The sequence below is a fragment of the Pterocles gutturalis genome, unplaced genomic scaffold (assembly GCF_000699245.1).
Source record: "Pterocles gutturalis isolate BGI_N339 unplaced genomic scaffold, ASM69924v1 scaffold36073, whole genome shotgun sequence".
In the NCBI taxonomy this organism is placed as follows: Eukaryota; Metazoa; Chordata; class Aves; order Pterocliformes; family Pteroclidae; genus Pterocles; species Pterocles gutturalis.
Window position 1 is genome coordinate 1,975 of NW_010121682.1, and position 474 is coordinate 2,448.

At 46.0% G+C, this 474-nt stretch overlaps 1 protein-coding gene across 1 annotated transcript in view; it reads left to right on the top strand.

Moving 5' to 3' along the window:
• VWA9 (von Willebrand factor A domain containing 9) overlaps nt 1-474 on the top strand; it is a 9,978-nt gene that overhangs the window by 1,726 nt on the left and 7,778 nt on the right. Inside the window, 1 exon segment of the mRNA XM_010077328.1 lies at nt 1-21. This exon segment is cut by the window's left edge and continues 30 nt beyond it. Within this exon segment, the coding sequence (XP_010075630.1) occupies nt 1-21 (21 nt within the window).

Below are 474 nucleotides of genomic sequence, written 5' to 3' on the forward strand. Positions count from 1 at the left end.
GGTGCAGCAATTCCTTGCCAGGTATGATTGATTTCACTACTCTTAGGATCTAGTGTGTATTTAGTACTCCCTCTAAGTTGGAGATGGAAATAGAAATGTAATTTGAAAACTTTGAATACTCCCAGGCATGCTGGTGCTGCAGGAAGACAAAGAATTGGTATTTTAGATGTCTCTGCAGGATGAACAGAAGGTGGTCATAAAATATTCAGCAGCAAAAAACTAGACTGCTTCCTGCCCAATGTAGTGGAGTGGACTATAAAATCTGGCCTAAGAGTACTATTGCGCAGGCTTGGCATTTGATCTGGGTGCAATCTTCTGTCCCAGGAGCCTCAGTCGGGTTGGAAGGGGTATAGTCACACGTGCAGTAACCTTTCTCCTCCAGTACCTGCTCGGTTTCAGGGCCTGCAAGAGTTCCAGGTCTCCAGCAACAGCATGGGACTGCTGCCGAGTGTGTTTTCATCTGTCTTCTTTCCC